Genomic DNA, 23,043 nt, shown 5'->3' on the forward strand with positions numbered 1-23,043 from the left:
TAAAAAAACAAACCCTTAGGTTGCTTCTTGAAACAATACCCAATATAGGTCAAGACATATCCATAGATAAAAAGTTGGCAATCATTCAACTCTTTTGCTTTTTGCCTTTCAGTGGTGTATCTCCTCACCCATAGATAAGTAAAGTGCTGAGGAACTTAAAAAAACACATGTATGGTTTAGTCAAGTGCACAATGCCTGCTCTATGTATATTTGTTTTCAGAAGGGTAGTCTGCAAAAATGTGCACATACAAGGAAAAAAACAGAAACATGTTTATTACATAAGGAACCTAGAACTGAAAAGTCAATGTATTCATTCTAAATTTTACTGACAACAGAATTGCTTTGTGTCCCTTAAGCGAAGAACTTTTGGCATAAATTCCAGCAAAAAACCAAACTAGTTAGCAAATAGCTATCTTTAAAGACCTTTCAAACCAAATCTAAGTTGTTCCTTGTATACTGCACACTCACTCAGACCTTACGTAGTAATGCGACATCTATCTTGCCCCCCCCCCAAAAAAAACAATTAAAAGCAAGTTTAAGTCTCATTTGTGGGAAGACTAATTTCTAGTTCCTTCCCCCCATCTCCTGATTAGCATAGGTATATCATTCAGTCATGTTTTATACCTGGATAAATTAGGGAAATGCTCCCCTTCACAAACATTCACGCATAAGGAGTGAGAAAATCTTGAAACATAGCTGCAGCTACCAGCCAAGCCTATACTATGTTTGAACACCATCATTATACAGCTTAGCAAACACCTGCAACACACAAATATTCATTTCTACTGCCTACCAATTACTTTCATAAACAAGCATTCATATAAGAAAGAAAGGGATGGGGAGATTCTACCAACACACTGATGATCATTTCAAGAATGAAAACATTGGCTGCAATCCTAAAAGTATCTTCCTGGAAATAGTAATAGACTCGTTTAGGACTGCTCCCATTTTGGCTCAGTTTTTCAAAGACTAGAACTTAATCAAGATGCCATCATGAGTTTGGTAGTGTTCAACTACAGGACAGCTGAGAGCTAAAGTTCTCTTTCTACACTCCCCTTTTTAAAAATCACAATTTAAAGCCGTTCAGATACTAATTTAAGAGGCCAAAAACTTAAAATTCAAGCTTTTTTTAAATATTTAGGCTTTAAACAGTTTTCTCTAAAGGCTTAATACAATGCAAGACACATATCAAAGACCCTAAATACACTTTCAATCCAACATAATGGTAGGCCAAACTTTTTGTACATTTAGAGCAGAACTTTATTATTATGAGATACTAGATTTTAAACATTTGATCACCATTTTAATCAACTACTTTAAAAACAGATCTCTTCTCACTCAAATCGCCTATTATCCTGTGATGAAACATAAATGTTATACTTTGTTTATGCTATTTGAATGTGTATGCAAGCCAGCCAGCGATTCTCAAAGTGACCCAGACAGTGAATTGCCTTTGTATAGTACTAACCGCCCAGTCCCGTCCTGTTTTATTCAAAAGCAACTCCTACAGACAATTTTAAAAGGACTTCCTCCCAAGCTGTTATGCCCACTCTTACTGGGGGGACCACTCAAATTCTACCAACTTCTCCTTGAGCTGAACCATATTTATGTTCTGTGGCTTCTTATAACAGTTCACTATGCTGGTAACCATGGGGTTTTTTTTAAAAAAAAATGGATGGAATAATGCTGGTCATATGATATCACAAATAAATTTACATTTCTACTCTTCAGTCTATTAAATACTACAATCTGCTGTTCACAAGGCATAGAATTGATGTATGAAGGCTTAAAGACACAAAACAAAAACATGGCATTTAAAACATCTGTAGCAGGAGCTCACAGACCCCCTGCCTGTGGCACAATTGGGGAGGGAGGTGATCCTTGGGAGGAAAAGGGCACTGGAGCATGGCTCATTTGGAAAGCAATCCCCTGCTGCTCTGGGGGCTGATGTAGCTGTGGAATGGATCCCTCCTTCCTTCTCCCTCCAGAGCATCTTTTCTAGCTACGCTTGTCCTGCCCGGGCTAGAAAAAAAAAAGGAGAGGGAAGCACTGTGCTCACGAGACGACTGCCAAGTTGTGGCCCGCGGGCTCAATAAAACGGCATGCAAACAAACGCGCAGGAAACAAAAGCAAATTGTCTGAAACCACACGCACACGCAGAGGAACACCCCCCCCCCCTTCGTGGTAACTTAGAGAAAGGCTCCTGGATGAAATGGAGCTGAGGAAGGTGGGGGGAGGGGAAAAGGAGAGCGCTGCCTGCCTGACAAATGAGAAAAGCCTCCAGCAGCAGAGGAAAAAGAGGTACCTCCCCCCGCACAGTCCCACTGACTGGAAGGCGGGAGGCAGCGTCGGATGCAGAGATGCTCGTGCTGCTCTCTTCCCCCTCCCCTCCGTATACACGCACACACACACACACACACGCCTTTGCGCGCGCTCATCCCTCTCTGGGAAGCGCACGAAAGGGGGGAAGGAGCCTTCGCAATGTGCTCAGGAGGAAGAGGCGGCTGGCGCTGAAGAGGGTCTGTATGGAGCACCAGAGCCAGCGGCGTGCTCGGTCGCGTCCCCAAGGGAAAAGATTCGCACGCCCCCTTCAACCAACCCTCCTTCCTCGCCCCTCACAAGCGCACCCGACTAGCGCGGGGACGACCGCCTGTGAGCCCCCCCCCGCCTCCTCCCTTTCGCCATCTCGGCCCCTCCCCTCGCGCGCTCCTGAGGCGGCCAGAAGCTGCAGCAGCAGCAGCCCGAGCGAACTCCGCGCCCGCCACACATGGTCAAGACACACCCCCTTCGCACAGGCTAACCCTGTTGGCGAGCGGAGCCTGCCAGCCCGCCTTCTTTTTCCGCCGCAAAGCAGAGCGCTACAATATCTCCACACGCAGGAGGGGGAGGGGAGACGCCCCTTCCCCAGAGACAGAAATAAACCATCCCTCCCCCACCTAAAGGGAGCGGAGGCAGAAGAAAGCCAGTCAGAGGACCAACCTTGGCAAGACTTTCTAGAGAGGCGCCTCGCCTCAGCCACACGCGCGCGCACAGTCTCTCTCTCTCACACACACAAAGGAGACCTGAAGGTGACCCTCCCTTCTCCATCATGACAGACCTAGATTCAGCTCCCCCAGCCCTGGCCAAGGGTGCCTCATTGTTGCTCAAATGCCTCCCAAGCGCAGCAACAGCATCCTTCCCGGCTGGCCTACCTTGCCCTTGACAGCACCGCTGGCGCCGCCCTGAACACGCACAGCGCCAGACCTCTCCCTCCTCGCCCCGCCATTCTCCCCCTCCCCTCCCCCCCATAGCCTTTGGCAGGGTTCGACTCCCCGCAGCCCTCCATTGCCAACTAACCTGACCCAAGCGGGAAGGGGAGACCGTATTGGAAGGTGAGGTAGAAAGGCAAAAGGTCCAAAGGAAGAGAGCCCCATCCCACCGACCATCTCCTCAGCCCCTTTTTAACAGACCCAAGACTCAGCTGAAACTCCTCCATGGGTGAGGAGGGAGGCTTTGGATACACCGCATCTTTCTACCAGCGTTACTTCTAGAGACACTTCATTGCGAATCGAGTTTCTATCAGTTCCAGCTGATTTATTAAAAATTGTCAAGATACAGACTTTCAGCATTTTTTTTAAAAAAAAAACAGGCAATGGTGTTGACAGTGCACAAGTCTGCTTTTTTGCCATCATTTGCTACAAAATATGCAGATGGTCTGTACTTTTAAGAATCATATTGCACAAAATGAGAAACTTTTTCCTTTTTCAATGTGCCTTTCTTTTTCCCCATTTCATTTTTTTTTGCTAAAAAAGAGTAGAGAATCCAGTTTCATACCTTCCATCTGGGCCCCATCCACATATCACAGCGTATGAGATACATAAATTCCTACTATAGTACAGTACATATACAATCTTTTAAACTAAGATAACAGCTCTGAGGTCTATATCACCATTTCCAATAAATCTTTACCTACAAATATTGAACAAATCTGAACTATAGCTGTACAAAAAAGTGTTTTGTTTCTTTTTTAAAACCACAAGGCCTTTAGATGCAAGGATTTTTTTAATCCTTTTAAAACCAGGACATAAACGTACCCATATAACTTGCATGCTAAAAACAGAGGAAAAAAAATAAAAAATAAAAAAAATAAAAGGGAAGAAGTGCCTGAAAAGTCTTACTGAAAAAAACACAGCAAGAATGTTCCCTTTCACTGTACAAAAATACGCCTGAAAATATATTAATTTTTAAAAAAGACTGAGGTCTGTTATGTATCAAAAATGTTTCAATACCTTTGTGTACTGAGGTCTAGGCTGTCTGGTATTCAATCAAGGAGGTATAAGGGAACAAGTTACAAAAAAAAAGTTGGCAAGTAGAAATCACATTGTAAAACCATAAACAATTTGATCTGAAAAGTAAACTCTGATCTTAAGTCAGTTCACAGTTTTTGTTTTTTGTAAGCGTTTGTACAGTCTGCATTTTTTTTCAAGCTCCCTGCAGCTTTGTTAAGAATCGGATGCATAGAAGACATCAGTTTTCTCCCTCCAAACAAACAAAAAAGTTGCAATGGTCCCTTTAACAACGTCAAAAAAAAAATCAGAACTGTCCTTTCAAATCTCTGCCGGAGAAACAAAAATCCACGAACCCCCTTGAGTAACAGTTGTGCTGCCAAAAGACTTTTTTTTTTTGCAGACCATCTTCCAGACTTCAATCACAAGACCGACAAGCTTCAAACAGCGCTTTCTGTATCTTTGAACACCCAGTCCGATTTGCCTTTACTCCTTGCTGCTCTTGTTGTGATCACCAGTTTAAAAACAAAACAAAAAGAAAAATGGGAGGAAAAAAAAATCAGAAGGGGGAAAAAAAAATCACAACTCCAGACTCGGTTTGGAACTAACTTCGGCTTAAAAAAAGAAAGAAAGAAAAAGAAAAGAAAAAACCCCAAGACATTTGACTTCACTTCAAAACTCCACCACTTTTAAGCATATATCACTAGCATCATCTTTCCTTTACCGATTTGTTCTTCTTGTTTTTTCTTGCGCACAGTCCTTTTGATCTCTCTCCCTCTCTCTTCCCGCTTGTTCGCCTGCCCGCGGTTTGTTCCCCCATCTGCCGGCTCCGGCCCCCTCGCTCTCGCCGCTCTCAGTAAGTGAAGACCAAGTCGGAAAAGTTCGCCTCCAGCCAGTCGCCCGCGATCATCTCGCTCAGCTCCGGGGTGCAGTAATCGGGGAACTCGAAGTGCGAGCCCAGGCTGCCCTCGCTGAACGAATCCAAATCCTTGTCCACCAGCGAGAGGGACAGGTTGCCCGCCGCCGAGCTGACGCCCAGCTGCTCCGAGGCGGCGTGAGTGTGCTGCGAGAAATTCAAGCTCAGGTCGAACATCAGGTCGTCCGCCTCCTCGCCGCTGCTGGAAGAAGAGGAGGAGGAGGAGGAGGTGGAGATGGACCGCGAGGAAGCCGGGGACAGGCTGGCCTGCTGGCCGCTCTTGGGCATGCTCTTGAAGCCGTAGTAGAGCCGGGGGCCGGCGGCGGCGGCGTGCGAGGCGGCGCCGCCCCCGCGCACCTCCTCGTAGAGGCTGGCCCCTTCGGTGGACTCGGCCGAGGAGCTCAAGGTGGGGCTGGCGGGGACCTTGGCGACGTTGTAGCGCCGCAGCGGCTGGCCCGGCGGGTGGGGGGGCTCGTCGTCGTCCTCCTCGTCGTCCTCCTCGTGCTTGATGCGGAGCTGCAGCTCGTCGTCGTCCTCCTCCTCCTCGTCGTCGTCGTCCAGGAAGACGCACTTGACCGCCGCCTTGCCGCTCCCTTTCAGCGGCCCGAAGGGGGGGTAGTCCTCGCCGCCGTAGTCGCCCGGGGGGTGGGGGGCCAGCTTGGTCCCGGCCTTGGGGGGAGACGCCGCCGCCGCCGCCGACGAGGAGGAGGTGGACGACGACGAGGACTTCCCTTTGCTGCACTTCTTGCTGGCGCTTTTGGCGCTCTTGCTGCCGCCGCCACCGCCGGTGGGTGTGTTTTTCTCCGGGCTGTGGTTGGCGCTGGGCTTGGCCGAGGGGTCTATTTTGGGCTTTTTCCTCGGCCGGTATTTGTAGTCGGGGTAGTCGGCCATGTGTTTGAGGCGCAGCCTCTCCGCCTCCCGGATGAAGGGGATCTTCTCGCTGTCCTTCAGCATTTTCCACCGCTTGCCCAGGCGCTTGGAGATCTCCGCGTTGTGCATGTCCGGCGACTGCTCCATGATCTTCCGCCGCTCGATCTTCGACCACACCATGAAGGCGTTCATCGGTCTCTTGATGTGGCCCGAGGCCGTTTTGCACCAGTCCGGATCGCTCTCGTCCAGCGCCACCGGGCTGCAAGCCATGAACTCCCCTTCTTCGGTATCCATCGCTTCCCTGGGCAGGTTGCTCTCCGTCTCGGGACTTTCCGCTTGCTGGACCATGGTGGGGGTTGACTGCTTCGCTTGAGTTTCTTGGTAGCCTTTAATTTTTTTTTGTCTTTTCTTCTTCTTCTTTTCCTTTGCTCCCACCGGCTGCTTGCACACCTCGGCGAGCGGCTGCAAGGTGAAGCGCGGTGTGCAAGCGGCAAGCGCCTTTCGTTCCTCCCCTCCTGCTCGCGCGCTGCTGGTGCCTCTTCCAGCAGCGGCAGCGGCGGGACTCGCTCCGGCTCTTTCCCCTCCCCCTGCAGCAGCAGCGGCAGCCACAGCAGCCGCCCGGACCCAGAGATGTCGCTGGATCACACTCCCCCTTCTGCAAAAGTTGCGGGTCCTCTCCCAACTAGTTATCAGGGTTTCATATGGGTGACATCACTCCCCCGGCCGGCCAATGGCGAGGCTCGAACTCCTCCCCTTGGCTCCGCCTCGCTTGCCTTTATTCCGTTCTCCCCACATGGCTGCGGACACACCCCCTTCGCCGCGGCTCTTGGAAGTGGGGAGGGGGAGAGGGGAAGGGGGCTGGGGGCTGGGCTGAGCTTGGAGTTTGAGGGCCGTCTTCGGGAGGCGACGAGCACGCAGGGAGCTCGGAAACGGAGTGGGATGCGCGGTTTCATCCGCTCCTCCCTGGACGTCCTACGGGGGAGCGCGCCTTTATAATGTCAAAAAGGGGGAAAAAAAAAAAAAAACTGTGAAAGAGTGGAGGTGAATCTGGTGAGATTATTCCCACATCGCCTGGTGTCACACTGGGTGAGCTCATACTTGGAGGAATAGATTCGCGTCCGGAGGGCATCGGGGCTGTTTGCATCCGGCTGCTGTAGGTGGCGCTTTAGCACCGCCAGCTTCGGGGAGCCAGGCATCGTTTTGTTTCGTGACATTTCATTTTTTTGGCAATATAGAAATGGCTATATACATCCTTCGGTTTGCATACTGTTTGATTTCCTTCCCCCCTCCCCTTCAGCTCCCTCTGTCCCTCGAACCTCCCATTTTATCTGAAAACCCACAAGTGAACTATATTGTGCTCCTTCCTGCCGGCTCTTCGACGACCAATAGCAGCAGGTATAGTGTTTGTGCCTTTCCTAGGTTAGTATCAAGGCTACCCATTTGAAAGCGACACAGTGGAAGTTTATAGCTCCAAAAGGACTGCAGACACTTGTGATTGGGGGGCGGGGGAGACCGGACGTTGAAACTTTCTTTCATACATTGTTGGCTTTTATTAGGCAAACTGATTTCCACAAACTATTTCAGCAATTTGTCTCTCTGTATGTCAGGGCAGTCAAATACTAAAATATTACACTTTATGAGAAGTGCATTTATTACATATGTTTGGGATTTTAATGCCATCGTCAGCTAATCCATGCCTCCATTTAAAAAAAAATCATAGCAAGCTGAAGTGCTGTGTAATTAGATTTTAACATCTTCCTCTTAGCAAATGGGAACTATGGTGACACAGCATTTACAAAGAGAAGAACGCTTTCCAGGAGTCTGTAGGGGTATTTGGATAAGACAGTGCCAACAAAAACATACTTAGAAGAGGGTAGATCATACCAGTGACTTTGTCAGCGCAACCCAACAAGCTACAATGCTGGCATGCAGAGTTAATAAAGGCTAATTCTGCATGGGATACTTAAATCAGTATTTACCATCCAATTCAAATGTAAGGCGTACATTAACTATAATATACATTCAGATTTAAACTTTACTGTGTGAGCAATGTCCACACAAGTCCACAAATAGCTCAAGACATACTCAAAGATGTGGTGAGATTCCGTGAGAATGTCCCTTTTGAACATTAAGATGTGGTGAAATTCCATGAAAATGTCCCTTCTGAAAATTAAGATACATGGTCTGATCTCAGGAACGTTCTGCACCAGCGCCTATGTGTTTTAAAGAGCAATTTTAAATAGATCTACACAGATGGTGGAAGGCAGGAGGGCCTGGCATGGCTTTGTCCATGGGGTCGCGAACAGTCGGACTTGGCTATGTGACTGAACAACAAGAGTCTTATTTAGATCTATTGAGCAGGGCTTACTTCTAGGGAAAAATGTTCTTAGGATGGCACAATTAATTACATTAGATATATTCACACAGACACATCAGCCCATTGTCACAAAATCTGCTACTTTGTTAGTTACCTGAACCTGTCTCCTGAGAGGTGGCCTATAAGTAGCTAAATAAACAAACAGCAACTTAATACCACTTTTGTCAAAGGTGAGGATTCAAATTCACAATATATGCTTTCAGTCCACAACAGCAACAAAACCCATGATTATTTTGGCTAACGTTATCCATATATTAGCCTGGTTGAGTTCTTATTATGCTGGGGAAATCCCTCCTCCCAACGCTTATTCTCATACATACATATACATTTCAACTAGAGCACTTGCTCCTATTTGAACACTCCTTTCCCTGCTTCCAAAATGCTCCAGAACTACAACTCTCCTTCCATCTCTTTCTTAGTTAGAGGTAGCCTCCTGCTACTGACCCTGCTAGACCATAGAACTTCACATTGAGTCCAAATTGATACAGGATTTGGAAGAACTGGATGCAAAAGTCAAGAGAGGAATACTGTCACTTTTATTCTGTTCACGAAAAACAGTATGTGAACACAAGCACTGAAGGGTGGATGTAAATCCTGTCAATCTTACTGTCCTTTAAAGAAAACAACAAGGACTTTGATTTATTTATTACTTATTTGTTAAATTTGATTTTTATACAGCCCATTTCCTGTAAACTGGACTCAGGACAGTGTACAACAAACCCTATCAGTTTGCCCTGAAGCTGTAGTTGGACCTGCTATGGTTTCATGTTCAGGAGCTCCATAGAAGAGGGACTGCACTGTAGACCAGGTGATGGTGGAAGGGTGCTGGAGGGAAGAAATGGAGGAGAGCAGTGCAGTTACACCTCCAGAGCAAGAGAGAGAAACAGTGCCATGCTACACTTTGCAATGACTGCTTGGGAAATAGCTTTAAAAATCAGCAATTTGAAGAGCTGATTTAATTTCACTAGCAATTTAAAAATCAACTCAGTTTTAAAGGGTGATATACAAGAAAAAACAGGAATGGAATTATTTGGGAGAAATGTCATAACAAAAATAGAATGACTGTCAATGTGAGGGGAAAGCTAAAGTGGAAATTGCCAGAGTCTGCAGTTAGAAATCCTTCTTGGTGCTTTAATGAAATTGACAATACCCTCATCAATTTGGCTTCAGTGATGCCCAGTCTAACAGTTTAATAATAATAATAATACATTTTAATTTATATCCCGGCCTTTCCGCCGAAGCAGGCTCAGGGCGGCTCACAAGACATAGTACATCGTACCATGATACAACAATAAAATTCAAAACAATGACAATTAAAATACAATTACATATAAAACAACATTAGGTTAATAATTTAAAACCACAATGACATACTATGGTGCTACAGTCTTGATGTGCATATAGATCTCATTTTTATGTTGAAGCAATGGTTCCACCTTAAAAGGCCAGTTGGAAGAGGACGGTTTTGCAAGCCCTACGGAACTGATTAAGGTCCCGCAGGGCCCGCACCTCCTCTGGTAGCTGGTTCCACCATTGGGGTGTTGCTATAGAGAAGGCCCATTCCCTTGTCGCTTTTAATTTGGCCTCCTTTGGCCCAGGGATTTTCAGCAAATTTTTTGAACTAGATCTCAGTGCTCTCTGGGGAACGTATGGGGGGAGACGGTCCCTAAGGTAGGCAGGTCCTCGGCCATATAGGATTTTAAAGGTAATAACCAGCACCTTGTAACGAACTCGGTACACAATTGGCAGCCAGTGCAGTTCCTGCAGCCCAGGCTGTACATGTTCCCACCTAGGGAGTCCCATTAACAGCCTAGCTGCTGCATTCTGCACTAGCTGCAGTTTCCGAGTTTGGTACAGGGGCAGCCCCATGTAGAGGGCATTACAGTAGTCTAGCCTCGAGGTGACAGTTGCATGGATCACTGTTGCCAGGTCGCCACACTCCAGGAAGGGAGCCAACTGCCTCGCCTGCCTAAGATGAAAAAAGGCGGATTTAGCAGTGGCTACTATCTGGGCTTCCATTGCCAGAGAAGAATCCAGTAGCACCCCCAAGCTCTTGACCCTGCACACTGCTTCCAGTGGCGCACCATCAAAAACCGGTAGGGAGATTTCTCCTCCCAGACTGCCGTGACCCAGGCAAAGAACCTCTGTCTTCGCTGGATTTAACTTCAGCCCACTCTGCCTAAGCCAACCTGCCACGGCTTGCAACGCCAGGTCTAGATTTTCCGGGTCATCGTCAGTCCATCCACCCATCAATAGATAGAGCTGGGTGTCATCAGCATACTGGTGACAACCCAGTTCATATCTCCGGGCAATCTGGGCAAGGGGGCGCATGTAGATGTTAAACAACATCGGGGAGAGGACCACCCCCTGGGGCACCCCACAATTAAGTAGGTGTCTCTGGGATAGTTCTCCCCCTATCGCCACCCTTTGTCCCCAACCCTCAAGGAAAGAGAAAAGCCACTGCATGGCCAGCCCCTGAATCCCTGTGTCGGCGAGGCAGCGGGTCAGTAACTGGTGGTCGAACATATCGAACGCAGCCGATAGGTCTAACAACAACAGTACCACCAAACAGCCTCGATCCAGATGCCTCTGGAGATCATCCATGAGGGCGACAAGCACTGTATCTGTCCCATAGCCCGGGCGGAAGCCGGACTGGTATGAATCTAAGGTGGAAGCGTCATCCAGAAAACTCTGCAACTGCAACGCCACTTCCCTCTCTATAATTTTGCCCCAAACGGGCAAATTTGAGACTGGCCGGTAATGCGCCAATTCGGCCGGATCTGATGTAGCCTTTTTCAGGAGGGGGAGGACCGCTGCCTCTTTCAGAGGTGATGGAAAAAGGCCCTCTGAGAGGGATCTATTTATGATGTCCCGTATAGAACATCTTAGCTCTCCTTGGCAAGCTTTAATTAGCCAGGAGGGACATGGGTCCACATCACAAGTTGTTGGACGTGCAGTAGAGAGGATTCTGTCAACTTCCTCCAAGCTGAGTGTGTTGAAGCAATCCAGGGTTAAACCAAAAGACAGGCACGGGGCCTCGAGTTCGCATACTGTATCTAATGTGGCAGGGAAGTCGTGGCGGAGCAATCTTAGTCGTAAAATATATTTTCTTTGCGGCTTTGACTGCCATCTCATAGGACCTCATAAACTCTCTATAAGATGTTCTAGTCACTTCATCCCAAGTACACCGCCATTGCCTCTCTAGCCGTCTGAGTCCTCATTTCAGCTGGCGTAATTCCGGGGTGTACCACGGAGCCAGCTTAGTGCGGGGTTGCAGAGGGCGTCGAGGTGTGATCTCATCAATGGCTCTGGAGAGCTGGCTATGCCAGGTATCAACCAGATCATCGAGAGAATCGCCAGGGGGCCAGGGATCCCGTAGAGCCATTTGGAACCGTTCTGGGTCCATCTGACTCCACGAGCGAACCATAATAAGCTCATCACCTAAACGGGTTTGGAGTGGAGCATCCACACAAGCCCTAAGGGCAAAGTGGTACGACCATGGCACCGCTTCTGCAGTTATATCATCCACCATAACCCCGGCCGCAAAGAACAAGTCTAACATGTGCCTTGCCTGGTGAGTGGGGGATGTAACAAGTTGAGAGAGTCCTAGTGTCATCATGGATGACACCAGGTCCATCGCCTGACTAGAGGCCGGGTCATCAGCATGGACATTGAAGTCACCCAGGATCATCAGCCTTGGGTACTCCAATGCCCAGCCCGTCGCAGCCTCAATCAGGGACTGTAAGATGTTGGCTGGTGCGTTAGGTGGACGGTACACCAGCCAAATCACCAACCCCTCTCCAACCTCCCACACCAGACTGGCACATTCAATACCCTCGATCTTTGGGACCGGGAGAGCCCTAAAGGAGTAAGCCTCCCGTATGAATAGGGCCACTCCTCCCCCCCACCCGCTAGTCTGTGATTGGTGAAAGACTGAGTAGCCCAGGGGAGCTGTTTGAGAGAGAGCCACTGTGTCTCTTTCTTGAAGCCAGGTCTCAGTCACGCAAGCCAGGTCCATATCCTGCTCAAGTAAAAACTCTCGGAGGACAGAAGTCTTATTGTTAATGGACCTGGCATTGCATAACACCAATGACGGAGGCGAGTCATTCAACTTGACCCCTCTACCTGTCACCCTCGGGATGGGACGCAGACTGGAAGGGGGTCGAGCACTTTCTGGTCTCGGTCTCCTTCCCTTATATTGTTGTCTGTTCCCACCGTCACCTCCCCCTCCCCAGGAGCACTGGAATCCCTAGGCCAGTCGTCTTCTGCTGGTGGCTACCTCTGTCGTAACCACTACAATACACAACTGGCACACCACCCCTGGGTAACCCCCCAATCCATTCCGCCCCGTCAGCTGCCAATTCCCAAGCTTATCAACCCAATTAAAACCCTTCCCACAATCTCCCTTCTTAAATTAATTGGCTAAAATACTTAATTTAATTCAGATGGCTAATTATTAAATATAAATCCCACCCTATCTTAACCCCCCTTAATTAATTTGCCAAAAATATATATATTCAGAAACCAATCAATCCAACTAAGCTCTATAGGTTAATTAACAAATCCATAAACAACTCAATTATAGACTGACAGTCACAAAGTGCCTGATTGATATGAAACAAGTACTTACTGTAAAATCTAAATGATTCGTTAATGTCAACTTGTAAATTAATATTTCTTTGTATCATACTTACTGATTTGTTAATATTTGTTACTAGGAGTGAGGCCCATTGTGAAGAAAAATAAAGTAAGCTCCAGAAGTGCCCCCCTCACCCTTGCTGTCTTCCCACCCACCCAAGTGAAGACATTCACTCTTCCCCCCACCTCAAGAGGAGCAGATCTCTGACGCCTGGAGAGCAGTTGTAATTCTGAGGGATCTCCAGCCCTCACCTGGAAATTGGCAGCATTGGTTCCCCAGGAGGAGGAAAGGCCTCTGAGTAAGAGGCCTGTAGTGATCAACCTTGGGAATCTCCCACCAACCTAGAAAGGTATCACTAAAGTCTTCTGGGTGAGTTCCCACCCCATCCTTGCTGTCTTCCCATCCACCAATGTTCTCTCTAAGCTGTGGAGTCTTGTGTGCAAAAATTCTACTTTGTGGACTACTGGCATTAAAGTTGTGAGATACTGCATAAATTAGTTTACTCTGGGGTCATATTTCTTGAGCTAAGATAAAAATGTGTGAGCTAGAAGATAAATCTACTTTGGAGGGTGGACTGTATGGCATTATGTTCCCCTGAGGCCTCTCCTTTTCCTGACAAAGGCAGTCTGGGTTGCCTAGCAACAACACTTCTCAAGGGGCAGCCATGGGCTTTAAGAACACACTGTCAGCAGGGCCTGCCATCCCTGGCTATTCCTGTGGTCTTGGGAGGCTGTGCATGCTGGGAGGCTTTTCATGAGGTCATAGTAGCTCTTCAACCCTTTCTGAGGCCGATTGGCATAGAGCAGGGTTTCCCAAACTTTTCTTTCCCGTGGCCTGATTATTTTTACACTTCTCCTTTGTGACCCACTAAAATTGGGGGTGGAGCCAGGAGACTTTGGGGGTGGAGCTGGGAGACAGGAATTATGTCATTTCCTGTGGTGTCAAGGGCCAAGTGATGTCACTTCCGGGGCACACTGAACCAAAATTCCACCTTTTCCTATGATGTCACTTCCAGAATGTCCACCAGTGGGGCCAGGGCACTAGAAGTCCTCCCACTGTTTCTTCCCCCCCTCCCAGCACCAAGAATACAGTTAGAGCATCACTTGCAGGGAAAGAAAGAAAGGGGGGGGGAGCCTTCCTCACCATCAGTTGACCTCAGCCAGCAACAATTCTGCCCAGGGGTCGTTTGGTAAAAAAAAAAAAAATAGCTACTGGAATGCCCACTCCCCGCCGCTCCCAGCTGAAAAAAACACACACACCCTTCTTTGCCACCCAGGCCTCCCGGGGAAATCTCCCCAAAAGAACATACTGCAAGGCACAGGAAAGCTCATACCCTGAAGAACACTTCATAGGTCTAAAGTGCCAGTGGACACCAGCTTTTCTTTCAAACACTGGGAGGGGGGGAGAAGGAAGGAGAGGCAGCCCAGCTCCTCTCTGCACAACACAGAGATGGGGGAAGGAAGGAAGCCAAACAGAGCTCAGACTTTGCAGCCTGTGTCAGCCTTCAAGGCTAGCTTTTCTCTGCACAACAGAAAGACAGGAAGGAAGGAAGCCAAATGAAGCTTAGGCTTTGCAGCCTGTGTCAATCTTCAAGGCTAGCTTTTATCTGCACAACAGAGAGATGGGGGAAGGAAGGAAGCAGAGCTTTGCTGGGGGTTATCTTTGCGGGGCTATCTTTGCGGGGCTAGGTTTGGCTTTTCTTGTGACCTGGTAGTGAGGCTTCCGTGGCCGGGTACCGGGTCACGACCCTGCAAATGGGAATCATTGGCATAGAGGACACAGATAAGAGTTGGAGATGTGGCTATCTCTGAGGGAAGACTGCTTTTGGCAGTTTGTTCAACATTCATGGGCCTGCGGTAGGTGAGGGCAGGGGAGTAAGCCAATGGGAGGCCAGAGACAGTGTCCTATGTGTGATGGGCTAATAGTGTGTTCCCACAATAACTGCCAGAACTAAGGTTGGTTGCCTTTTACTGACAGAATCAGCTTTGCTGGCTTACAACAGACACTCAGGTGGAAGAGAAGAGTGAACTCAACCAATGGCATGCAAGTACTCTTGACAGATAGTTTGACAGGCCAAAGGCTGTCCCACTGAGCCCCAACCAATCAGGATGGTCAGATTTGCCACCACAATTCTTAGGGAATATTAGCAACTAGCATTAATATAGTCATTTAAATGACGTGACGGGAAGAGTCCAGCTTCAGAGACCTTCACTTGCAGATTTGTAGCCATTCTTAGGTGTGTGAGGACCTCTGAGTTTGTTCTTTCTGCGCACTGTCTGCATAAGTTCATTTTGGAGAAACCTGTCATCCCCTGAGAATAAGATGAGCACTTTGCATTTCATCCTGGTGCCATCTTGGCTTTGCTCATCCATGATGATAATTTCTTGTTTTCTTAGCATGAAATTAGTATCTCATTCAAATGTTACGATAGTTTTCTTATTAATTCAGATGGTGCTTCAGGATCCCTCATCTCAACTTTGTCCCTCATCTTGACCACCTACATTCTTATACAGTACACCTCTGACGACCAAGCACAAACAATATTAGATGCCCAACACATACATACTTTGCTTCTTAGTTTCTAAAGGCATCTGACTGGTTGCTCATGGAAGCAGTATCAACTAAATAGACTGTTGGTCTGATCCAGCAAGGCAAATTTAATGGCCATAGTGGCAGCCTCGTGGTGCAGAGTGGTAAAGCATCAGTACTGCAGTACTGTGATCTGAACTCTCTGCTCACGACCTGAGTTTGATTCTGGCGGAAGTTGGATTCAGGTAGCCAGCTCAAGGTTGACTCAGCCTTCCATCTTTCTGAGATCGGTAAAATGAGTACCCAGCTTGCTGGGGGGAAAGTGTAAAAGACTGGGGAAGGCAATGGCAAACCACCCCGTAAAAAGTCTGCCGTAAAAACGTTGTGAAAGCAACATCACCCCAGAGTCGGAAACGACTGGTGCTTGCACAAGGGACCTTTCCTTTCTTTTTCCTCATTCTACTTCATTTCTTCTTTTCCTGGTTTAAGTTTTAAGCAGACTTTGTGCTGTTTCATCCATCCATCATACATCATGTTCCTTTCAAGGAAACAGAAGGATAACCTTTCAAACTGCCTGTTAGCATAGGGGACAGAGGGAAGAGATGGTATCAAAATGTGAAACATTTTCCACAGCAAAGGTAAGTTTACAGAGACAGGCGCCTTGCTGAACTGGGCTATATGTGTTGAAGGATTCTGTGAGTGATGAGTTTGTAGCAAAAACTTTTTAGAAAAGTCCTGGTGTTTGTTTGAAGGGTTTATTTTGAAGGGAAGTATGGTCATCTAGGGATGTTTCTTAAAATTGTTTCTTGTGGCATGTGAGATGCATTTTAATCTACTGCATTACATTTATCGATAAAAAATGAACAAAACAGATCATATAACAGGATTTTCAAAAGTACATACATTTTAAAAATATATTTATTAGAAATAATTTGTATCTTATCTTTGACTGCCACTTATATAGTCCTGTCTGTGTAAAAAATCTTTGGTTCAGGCTGCGGCCTGTAAATTCTTTCTCAGAGATGGTTGGAGTCAATGGTTAGTATGACTTTGTTAATAGACTGCTTACATCTGGAGAAGGAAGTACCACTCTTGTCTTGGTTCTTTTGCATACCAAAGTCCTTGAGCCACGATTTGTACCTGTGAGAAAGAGTCGTGAATAGGCTTCCCAAACCTCCCGCTCTGGCGGGAGACTTCTGGGTTCGCAGCCTCATCTCCCGCTCTTCAAAACTCTGGAAGCGGGGGTGGGGGGTGGAGGGGGGGGAGAACATACCTTTAGGCTTCATGTTGTAGAGCTCCTGAGCCGTTTGCAAAATGTCTGCCCCTTTAAGGCTGGGCAGGAAGCAGGAAGCAGAAAGGGCTGAGAACGGCCCCTCCCTTTCTTTGCTTTCGTTTTCACAGGAAGTAGAGTTGTCTGGAGGAAGATCTGGTAAGTGTGTGTGTGTGAGAGGGAGGGGGCAGGGGATTCCCTAGTTTGGAGGCCCTCCCCCCCTTTAGAAAGCGTGGGGGGGGAGGGAAATGTCTACTAGGCACTCTATTATTCCCTATGGAGAACGATTCCCATAGGGAATAATAGGAAATTGATCCGTGGGTATTGGGGGCTCCGAGGGGGGGGTTATTTTTTGAGGTAGAGGCACCAAATTTTTAGTATAGCATCTAGTGCCTCTCCCCAAAATACCCCCCAAGTTTCAAAACGATTGGACCAGAGGGTCCAATTCTATGAGCCCCAAAATATGGTGCCCCTATCCTTAATTATTTCCTATGGAAGAAAGGCATTGTAAAAGGTGTGCTGTCTCTTTAAATGTGATGGCAAGAACTCCCTTGGAGTTCAATTATGCTTGTCACATCCTTGTTCTTGGCTCCACCCCCAATGTCTCCTGGCTCCACCCCCAAAGTCTCCTGGCACCACCCCCAAAGTCCCCAGATTTTTCTTTAATTGGACTTGGCAACTTATCTGAACTTATCTGCAGTGAACTTATCTGCAGTAGGTTTCATTTTTCTTCCCTCTTAAGTCACGTGCACAGCAACTCAGAGAGAGGGTTACATTACCTCTCAGGTTTCTGATTGGCCCAACCAGGCCTGGGGTCCATCAGAATCCTTTTCTATAAATCTAGTTAACTTTTGCCTGTTGGGGTCTCAGGGACTATTTGGTACAAAGGATGTCAGTGGTTGCTCAGATCAGCTTTATGTGGCATCCATCTTGAACTGCTGCTCCTGTGGGCTATGGCCCTTCCTTGTCTCTGAAGACCAGAGCCTCTTTGTTGCTGAATCTAACCATCTTTGGATTTATATCTGGTAACTTGGAACTTTGTTTTACTGTACTAGCTAAGGTGGATAAGCATAGTTTGTTGTTTTATTCCTTCACAGTTTTGTCTCTTTTTAAATATTTTGCACCTTAATAAAAATAATTATATTTTTCTCTTGTGGACCTCTGCCTTCATTAGCCTCAAAGCCTAGTCCAGAGCCTGGACCCTTGACACACACTGGATAATGCTTTAGTTTGGGGAAATCAGACTGCAGTCCTACCCTGCAGGGCTGACTTTTCTTGTTAACTCCCTGAGAGGTCAGTAGACTTTTCCTTTCACTCCTGTGCTATTGAGACTAGTCAGGAAGGACTGGCAGCACCTACCTTAGACTACAGTGAGAATTAGTCTCTCACTGGTGTTCTGTAACTTTTTCTGCCCCTGTCTTCCTAACCAAGGTGTTATCAGCCTGGCGTAGAGTGAGTACACCTTGACACCAGTTATTCACCATGAACATACAAAAAGACTTAGAAGCTACAAAACAGCACAGAAAAAGATGAGCTTAAGCCTATTAAATCACTGGCTCTGACCCTGAGATGTTCGGTCACGTATGTCCCATTGAAATAAATTATATGTTAGTCATGATTAACTTAAGTGCTGTTAATTTCAGGGGACTTTCCTGGATTGGGACCAAAGTATCCTAGCTCTGTGTTACAGCAGCTACCTCCAGCACAATATATAATAATACTTTTTATTTATATTACTTTTTATTTATATCCCGCCTTCCCCGCCGAAGCAGGGTGGCTCACAACATATTAGTTCAATACATAATATATAAGGATGACATCATCTGATATTACACATTGGAGAGAAATCATTACATATGTCATCAGTATGAAACTTGTTATGTGGACTTTCTACGAGCTCAGTTTTATCCCCCGTGTCATTCAATCTCTATGTAAAACTTTTAAAAGAAATGGTTTGTGTATTTGGAACAGGCTGTAATCAGTATGCTGGTAACACCTAGCTCTACATTTCTTTATCCATATTACCTGATGATGTTGTTGTAAAGGAGTTGAACCAGGACTTTCCTGCTATGGTTAGATGGCTAAAGGTGAACAAAGAGAAACTAACAAAACAGAGGTGATGCTGGCTGGGAAGGCTGAGGTCTTGGGCATTGTGCTCCCCACCTTTGATGGGGTTCTAGCTGATGCTCAGTGACTTGGTTTAGAGCCTAGGGGTGATAACTGGACTCAGCACAATTATTGGAGAAGCACGTTAATGCAGCTGCAAAAAAGAAAAGAAGAAAGCTTTATTCAATGGGACTTATTCCCAGGAAAGTTGTTCATAGGATTTCAGCCTTAGATTTCTTTTTTAGGGCTGCCATTAAATGTCTCTTTGATGGAATTTTAAAGGGATGATATTTATTGGATGATATCATTTATCTCCATGCCCTGAAAATCATCAAGCTGCCCATTTGCACACATCTATTATTCAGGTGATGTTTTTTCTTCAGGCCTGTAGGCAACTCTAATTGTTATTGTTCTTTAGTTTGTCATTATTGTGTTGCATTTCTCTTATTCCTAACTGTGTTGTATTTGTGTTTTACATCATATTGATTTTACTGTAGCTAGTATGGTTTATTGTTATCTTGTCATATGTTGTCTTGAGTCCTCATAGAAGTTGACAGGTGGGTGGGAAATATTGTAGACAAATAGTGGCTAATATGCACTCAATTCGTAAACTATGAATCAGCCAGATTAATGCAGTTTGAATCCCCTCTGTTATGAGTTCAGCAAGTCACTTTGGACAAGATAGTCATCTAGTGTTGCCACCTGCCTGGAGCAAAATGTGTCCTGTCTCTTTAATAGATGTTATTTACTAGGTGATGTTTTTGCCTCAGTACCATAAAAAGCCTCAGCTGCCTGTTTCCATACATTAAGCCTCTGTTAAAGGGTCACAGCTTCCCATTTGCATCATGGGGATGAAGGCAATACTAACCTATGTTATGGGATTATGGTAAGGATTACTGTAAGAAGTGCTTTGAACACTCTGAGCCACTAAGGAATGCTGAATATTATGGTTACTTTTAAAAGAATGGCACTTCAGCTTCTTCTGTTTTAGGCAGCCTGATCCTCAACTCATATTTACACAAGGACTAAAAGCAGAGCAAACCCCTTTTATGGTACCTGTGGAATGTTTCATTCCCATCAACACAGATCACTAATTGGAGAGGATGGCCTAGGGGATGACAATAAACCTGAGCAGCCTAGGAAAGGTTGACTGTATTGCTGGGTTACTGAAAGGCTACTATACTCTGGCAAACAGCAGCAGGATATCCCAGAAGAATTGTGAAAGGAAAGTTCTATTGGTACATCTTCTGTGAGATTTGACATCAAATGATGTTTTCACCTCCATTCTGTGCTGCATGGGTAATAGGAGTGGATACATCATAAAGGGGAGTCAGTATCCCTGCAGTGAAATAATTTTTAATAAAAAAATTGCAAATTTGTTTGATGAGAAGATAAAATTTGTAATTGTTCCTAAAAGTGAGTGGTCTGCTCCTCTCTCTCTCTCTGTGTCAAGTCACCAACTGACTTATGGTGATTCCACAGGGTTTTCAAGGCAAGTGATTATGCAGAGGTGGTTTCCTATTGGTTCCCTCTGCAAAGTCTTCCATGGTGGTTGCTCATGATTAGCTTCCAAGATATCTGATGAGATCAGGCTATACTATTTTACATTCCCATTTGGTCCCTTCTCCCATCCCCCAAAAGACTTTAGATCCCAGCATACCAAAACAAAGCCCAAACAATAAAGATATGAAGACTTCAGTGTCTATCAGGCAAACCTTATGTGCTCAGTCTGAGTTTTTAAAAGTTAAGCTGATTTCTTCCAGTTCTCTGCATCATTCCCAGTAACAAGGGCTCCACAGACCAACTACTTCCCTCAATTACACCCGTGTTAGTCTACTGGGTGTACCATTCAAAATCTACTGATGGTCACCGGATTGCCCAGGAATATGTGACTCAGGTTCTAATTTGGCTTACGGAGTATTTATTACCGGGAGTGATGCATGAGATGGAAGGAATCCAGTGTGACTATGAAAGCTCAGGCAGAGTTTATGCAGCTGGAAGTTTGGAAATGTACTCTCAAACTGAGCTCATTGTATATAGAAATAAATGAGATAATAAATCTGGACCCTTGCCATGCCAGTTTTGCAAAGGCAGAGAAGCACACTAGGAAAGGGGTGGACCCTTTATTTACAGAGGGGGTTGTTTGCATTGCAGATTTGAATTGAAGCTGTGTAAAAATCACAACATGCTTAGCTGGTACCCACAACTATATCTATTTAGAGAGAGATGTCGTCTTGTATCTTTAAGCAGGAAAGGAAAGGTCCCCTTTGCAAGCACCAGCCGTTTCCAACTCTGGGGTGACATCGCTTTCACAACGTTTTCACAGCAGACTTTTTATGGGGTGGTTTGCTATTGCCTTCCCCAGTCTTTTACACTTTCCTCCCAGCAAGCTGGGTACTCATTTTACTGACCTCTGAAGGATGGAAGGCTGAGTCAACCTTGGGCCGGCTACCTGAACCAGCTTTCGCTGGGATAGAACTCAGGTCGTAAGCAGAAAGTTCAGATCACAGTACTGCAGTACTGCTGCTTTACCACTCTGCGCCACGGGGCCGCTTTAAGCAAGACCTGAACAAAAGTAGAAAATGTGTTTGTGTTTTTGCAATACAAAGAAACCACTGGTTGCTGGAGAAGTGCTATTTGTACAGATGCCCTGGCTGTTACTGAACAAGAAAAGTACGGTGATTGCCTTTTCTAGCAGCTTGAGGCAGGTTTGCCTTTCTCTCCAGCATGCAGCTGGGTTCTCTTGCTTGATTCATCCAGAACTATTTGCTTTGCAGTGCCACTGACCTCAGCTTGCAGAATATTGTGGAGAAGTGATATTAGGAGACTGAAGTCACAGCTAAGAGACTGACCCATGAACCAGAACATTTCTCATACAAATCTCAACTCAGACATGACCCCTGGAGATAATCTCAGTCACTGCCTTATGTTCTCAGAGGTCCAACAGCAACATGAGAATCATGAGTCCTCCACATTGCCTTCCTCTCCGTGTTCTGATCATGAGCTGATAAAATGGAGAATTGCTTGCTTTTGTTGTTGTTTTTCTTGTCAAGTCACAGCTGATTTGTCATGACCCTGTGGGGATTTGAAGGCAAGAGAAGTTCAGAAATGGTTGGCTATTGCCTTGCCTCCACACTGTGATTCTTGACTTCCTTGGTGGTATCCCATCCAAATACTGCTTAGCTTTCAAGATCTGACAAGATCAGGCTTGCTATCTAGGTCAGGGCCATATTGTACAGGTTCAAAATGATTGTAAGTCACCCTCATAATGGCATGTATCCAACCATGCCTTTTAAGAAAGATGGGGGAATGATTTCTACCAATTCCCCTTCTCACTTCAGACCCCAGATTTTGCCCCCTATTTTCTTCCTGAGGGCCTGCTTCTGATGGAATGTAGTAATACATCATCATTTATGTTATGCAGTTCATATATGGAATTTGTAGATAGGTTTAACATGAAAAGCTTGACCCCAACTTGCTTTGCTTATAGATTTTTTTCAGGTTTCCTGTAAAAGTTACCAATGCACTCTTTTTTTTCCAGCCTTGAACAAACTGGCTGAAATTAAGATTGTTATAATTTGGAGGGGGCAGGTCTTCCACTATAGCATGAGACCTCTTTGCCCAGGACCCCCATTTTCTACCGTCACTTGTCAGGCCGGGGAGGGCAAATTGTGTGTGTGTGTGTGGGGTGTCCGTCAGTATTGTGCTAATGTGCAACCTTACTTCGGGCACAAAACCAGAAATGCTGTCTCACATCAGTGAGATGATCCTAAAGCATGTGACCCGGGGGCCAAGTCAGGCCCCCAGAGGGCTCCTATCAGGCCCTAAAGCAAGTTTGCTTCCTTCTCCCTTTCTCTTGCTTCCTTCTGAGTCACAGCTTGCTTTGTCAGGCTTGCCCCATCACATGGGAGCTAAAGAGCAAAGTCTCTATTTTCTCCATTGGCTGAGGGTCCTTGCTTGGGGAGGAGGGGGGGGAGGGACAGCTTGCTTTGCTAAGCTCTCTCAATCACACAGCAGAGCTACTGAGTCAAACCTCTCTTCCTTCTATTGGCTGAGGTTCCTCCCCCTCCT

The 23,043-nt window shown here is 46.3% G+C and overlaps 1 protein-coding gene across 1 annotated transcript; it reads right to left on the reverse strand.

Annotated features, from left to right (window-relative positions):
* Positions 1 to 3,549: 3,549 nt before the first annotated feature.
* On the reverse strand, positions 3,550 to 6,732 carry SOX11 (SRY-box transcription factor 11). Its single transcript, XM_060234283.1, has one exon. It carries the CDS (start codon positions 6,397 to 6,399, stop codon positions 5,119 to 5,121), a length of 1,281 nt encoding a protein of 426 aa, XP_060090266.1. The 5' UTR covers positions 6,400 to 6,732; the 3' UTR covers positions 3,550 to 5,118.
* Between the last annotated feature and the right edge of the window lie 16,311 nt (positions 6,733 to 23,043).

Source organism: Heteronotia binoei, chromosome 1 (assembly GCF_032191835.1).
Source record: "Heteronotia binoei isolate CCM8104 ecotype False Entrance Well chromosome 1, APGP_CSIRO_Hbin_v1, whole genome shotgun sequence".
Taxonomy (NCBI): Eukaryota; Metazoa; Chordata; class Lepidosauria; order Squamata; family Gekkonidae; genus Heteronotia; species Heteronotia binoei.

Coding starts and splice junctions, on each gene's coding strand:
- SOX11 (XM_060234283.1), bottom strand. CDS start 6,399: ATGGTCCAGCAAGCGGAAAGTCCCGAGACGGAGAGCAACCTGCCCAGG.